The sequence below is a fragment of the Equus asinus genome, chromosome 2, assembly GCF_041296235.1.
Source record: "Equus asinus isolate D_3611 breed Donkey chromosome 2, EquAss-T2T_v2, whole genome shotgun sequence".
NCBI lineage: Eukaryota > Metazoa > Chordata > Mammalia > Perissodactyla > Equidae > Equus > Equus asinus.
In genome coordinates this window covers 163,361,281-163,363,679 of record NC_091791.1, presented here as the reverse complement: position 1 = coordinate 163,363,679, position 2,399 = coordinate 163,361,281, and the positions used below count along the sequence as shown (strand labels likewise).

The 2,399-nt window shown below is 37.6% G+C and overlaps 1 protein-coding gene across 1 annotated transcript; it reads right to left on the bottom strand.

Annotated features, from left to right (window-relative positions):
* Window positions 1-311: 311 nt before the first annotated feature.
* LOC106833414 (olfactory receptor 4F3/4F16/4F29-like) lies at window positions 312-1,250 on the bottom strand. The gene has a single exon (XM_014844605.3). It carries the CDS (start codon window positions 1,248-1,250, stop codon window positions 312-314), a length of 939 nt encoding a protein of 312 aa, XP_014700091.3.
* Between the last annotated feature and the right edge of the window lie 1,149 nt (window positions 1,251-2,399).

The window sequence follows — 2,399 nt, the reverse complement described above, 5'->3', positions numbered from 1 at the left end:
AGGAAGATTGTGGGAAAATATACGGGTAAATTGAAAGACAATAATAAAATGATAATCTTGAGACAAAAGGAAAGCAAAGAAACTAGTTAGAAAGAAACGACTATAATTAGTACATATATGTGTAACCACATATTAATCAACATAAGTTTTCAATTAAGATGTTGTCTAAATCTTCATTCTTCTTCGGGAAGAGGAGCATTCCTGAAGAGTGTGGTGACAAGTAAATTAATTGTTGGTCCACTAAAATAGCCAATTCTAAAAGTCCAGATACAGTTTATATGATGATCAAGATAAAGACCTTATAACATTACTTACGATATCTTTCTAAAAATCTCTAATGATCTGAAAAATCTCTTCATTGCTGCCTGCATGTCTTTATTCCTGAATGTGTAGATGACTGGATTTAAAAAAGGAGTGAGAACAGCATTAGAGAGAGCAAGAAACTTGTCCATTTTGGAATTAAGATGTGGCCAAGTATAGATAAACAGGGCTGGACCAAAATAAAAAAATACCACAGTGATGTGAGCTGACAAAGTGGAGAGGCCCTTGGATGAACCACCTGAGTAATGTTTCCAAACAATAAACAGGATGAAGATGTAGGAAATGATGAGTATAAAGAAAGAGCCAACACAAAGAAACCCACTGTTGATGGTGACCATGAACTGCAATCTGTAGGTATCTGTACAGGCCAGTCTGAGGAGCCGAGGAAGGTCACAGTAAAAGCTGTCCAATACATTAGGGCCACAGAAGGATAAATTAACAATGAATGCTAGTTGGAACAGTGAGTGAATAGTACCAATTGCCCAGGCAGCAGCCAGAAACAAAATGCACATTTGTGGGCTCATAATGGTGAGATAGTGGAGAGGCTTACATATGGCAACATATCTGTCAAAGGCCATGGCTATGAGCAGCACAATCTGTACAACACCAAGGACATGGATGAAGAAGATCTGAGCAATGCAGCCTCCAAAGGAGATTACTTTACGCTTTCTGAAAAGGTCATGAATCATCTTGGGGGCAGCAGTGGAGCAGACTCCCAGGTCAACGATGGAGAGATTGGCTAGTAGAAAGTACATGGGGGAGTGTAAATGGGGATCAGTGGTCACAGACAATAGAATGAGCATGTTTCCAGTCATGCTTGCAACATAGAGCACAGAAGAGAACACCAAGAGGAGAAGCTGGATCTCCCGAGAATGAGTGAGTCCCAGAAACACAATCTCAGACATGACCGAGTGATTCCGTCCATCCATTGCTCCAAACAACTGGGCTGTAGCTGAAATTATGAGAGTTAAGAAAATAGGAAATTGTGATTATTAGGGATGATAGTGGTACTAACTTTTTATGTTTCACTGTTCACTTTAGGAATGAGAACTTCCTGTTTATCTAATTCTTCACATATGCAAAATAATGATTATGATGGTGATGATGATGATAGTGATATAAGAACAACTTAAGAGATATATCATGATTGGAACTATCAGCCAAAGCTCTCATAGCCTGAAATTAACAGGAGAATTAGGCAATAACAACAGCTTCATAGGATCAAGAAGTGAGAAACAAAATATACAGGAAGTAAAGTATACTTACTCACAAACGGAGAGAGACAGTAGGCAGAAATACACTTATTTAATTACTCCCAAAGGGAAACTAGATAGGTGTATGTATGGTCTCTTACCCTACTTTCCCATATCAATGCATTTCATCTCCCTTTTATGGTCATTTTCATATTCTTCTCTCCATACAATTTACAGTCAGAGACTAAGGTTGGGGGAAAACTAAGATTAATTGGTCACCATATAGGAGTGAGAGTTTTCTGAAACATGAGATGGGACTGAATTAAGAAGAAACAAACTATAGAATAGGATGTGGACTGAGATTAAGATAACTTAAATTGGTGAATATGAAACATTAGAACCAGGCAAGAGTAGTAAAAGGGCGAGTATATGACCTCTATCAAGGACAGATTTCATCATATCAGATCAGTTTCAATGCTCTTCTAAATCTTCCCATTTTCCCCATTGTAGTAAAAAGTGCACAACATAAAATGCACCAGATTAACCTTTTTGAAATGTGCAGTTCAATAATACTACTAAGTATATTCACATTGTTGTGAAACAGACTTTCAGAATTTTTCATCTTGCTGATCTGAAATTCTATACCCATTAAACAGCAACTCCCCTTTCCCTCACCCCCGGGCCCTGGTAACCTCCATTTTACTATTTCTATGAGTTTGACTACTTTAGTACTTCATATAAGTGGAATCATACAGTATTTGTGTTTTTCTGACTGGCTTATTTCACTTACCATAATATCCTCAAAGTTCATCCACTGAATCTTCCCATTTTTTAAGTGTTCCCTCAAAATTATACAGGACTTCCTACTGGTCACACTACTCCATA

What these genes read in the sequence shown, in the direction of transcription:
- LOC106833414 (XM_014844605.3), bottom strand. Translation starts at nt 1,250, where the DNA reads ATGGATGGACGGAATCACTCGGTCATGTCTGAGATTGTGTTTCTGGGA.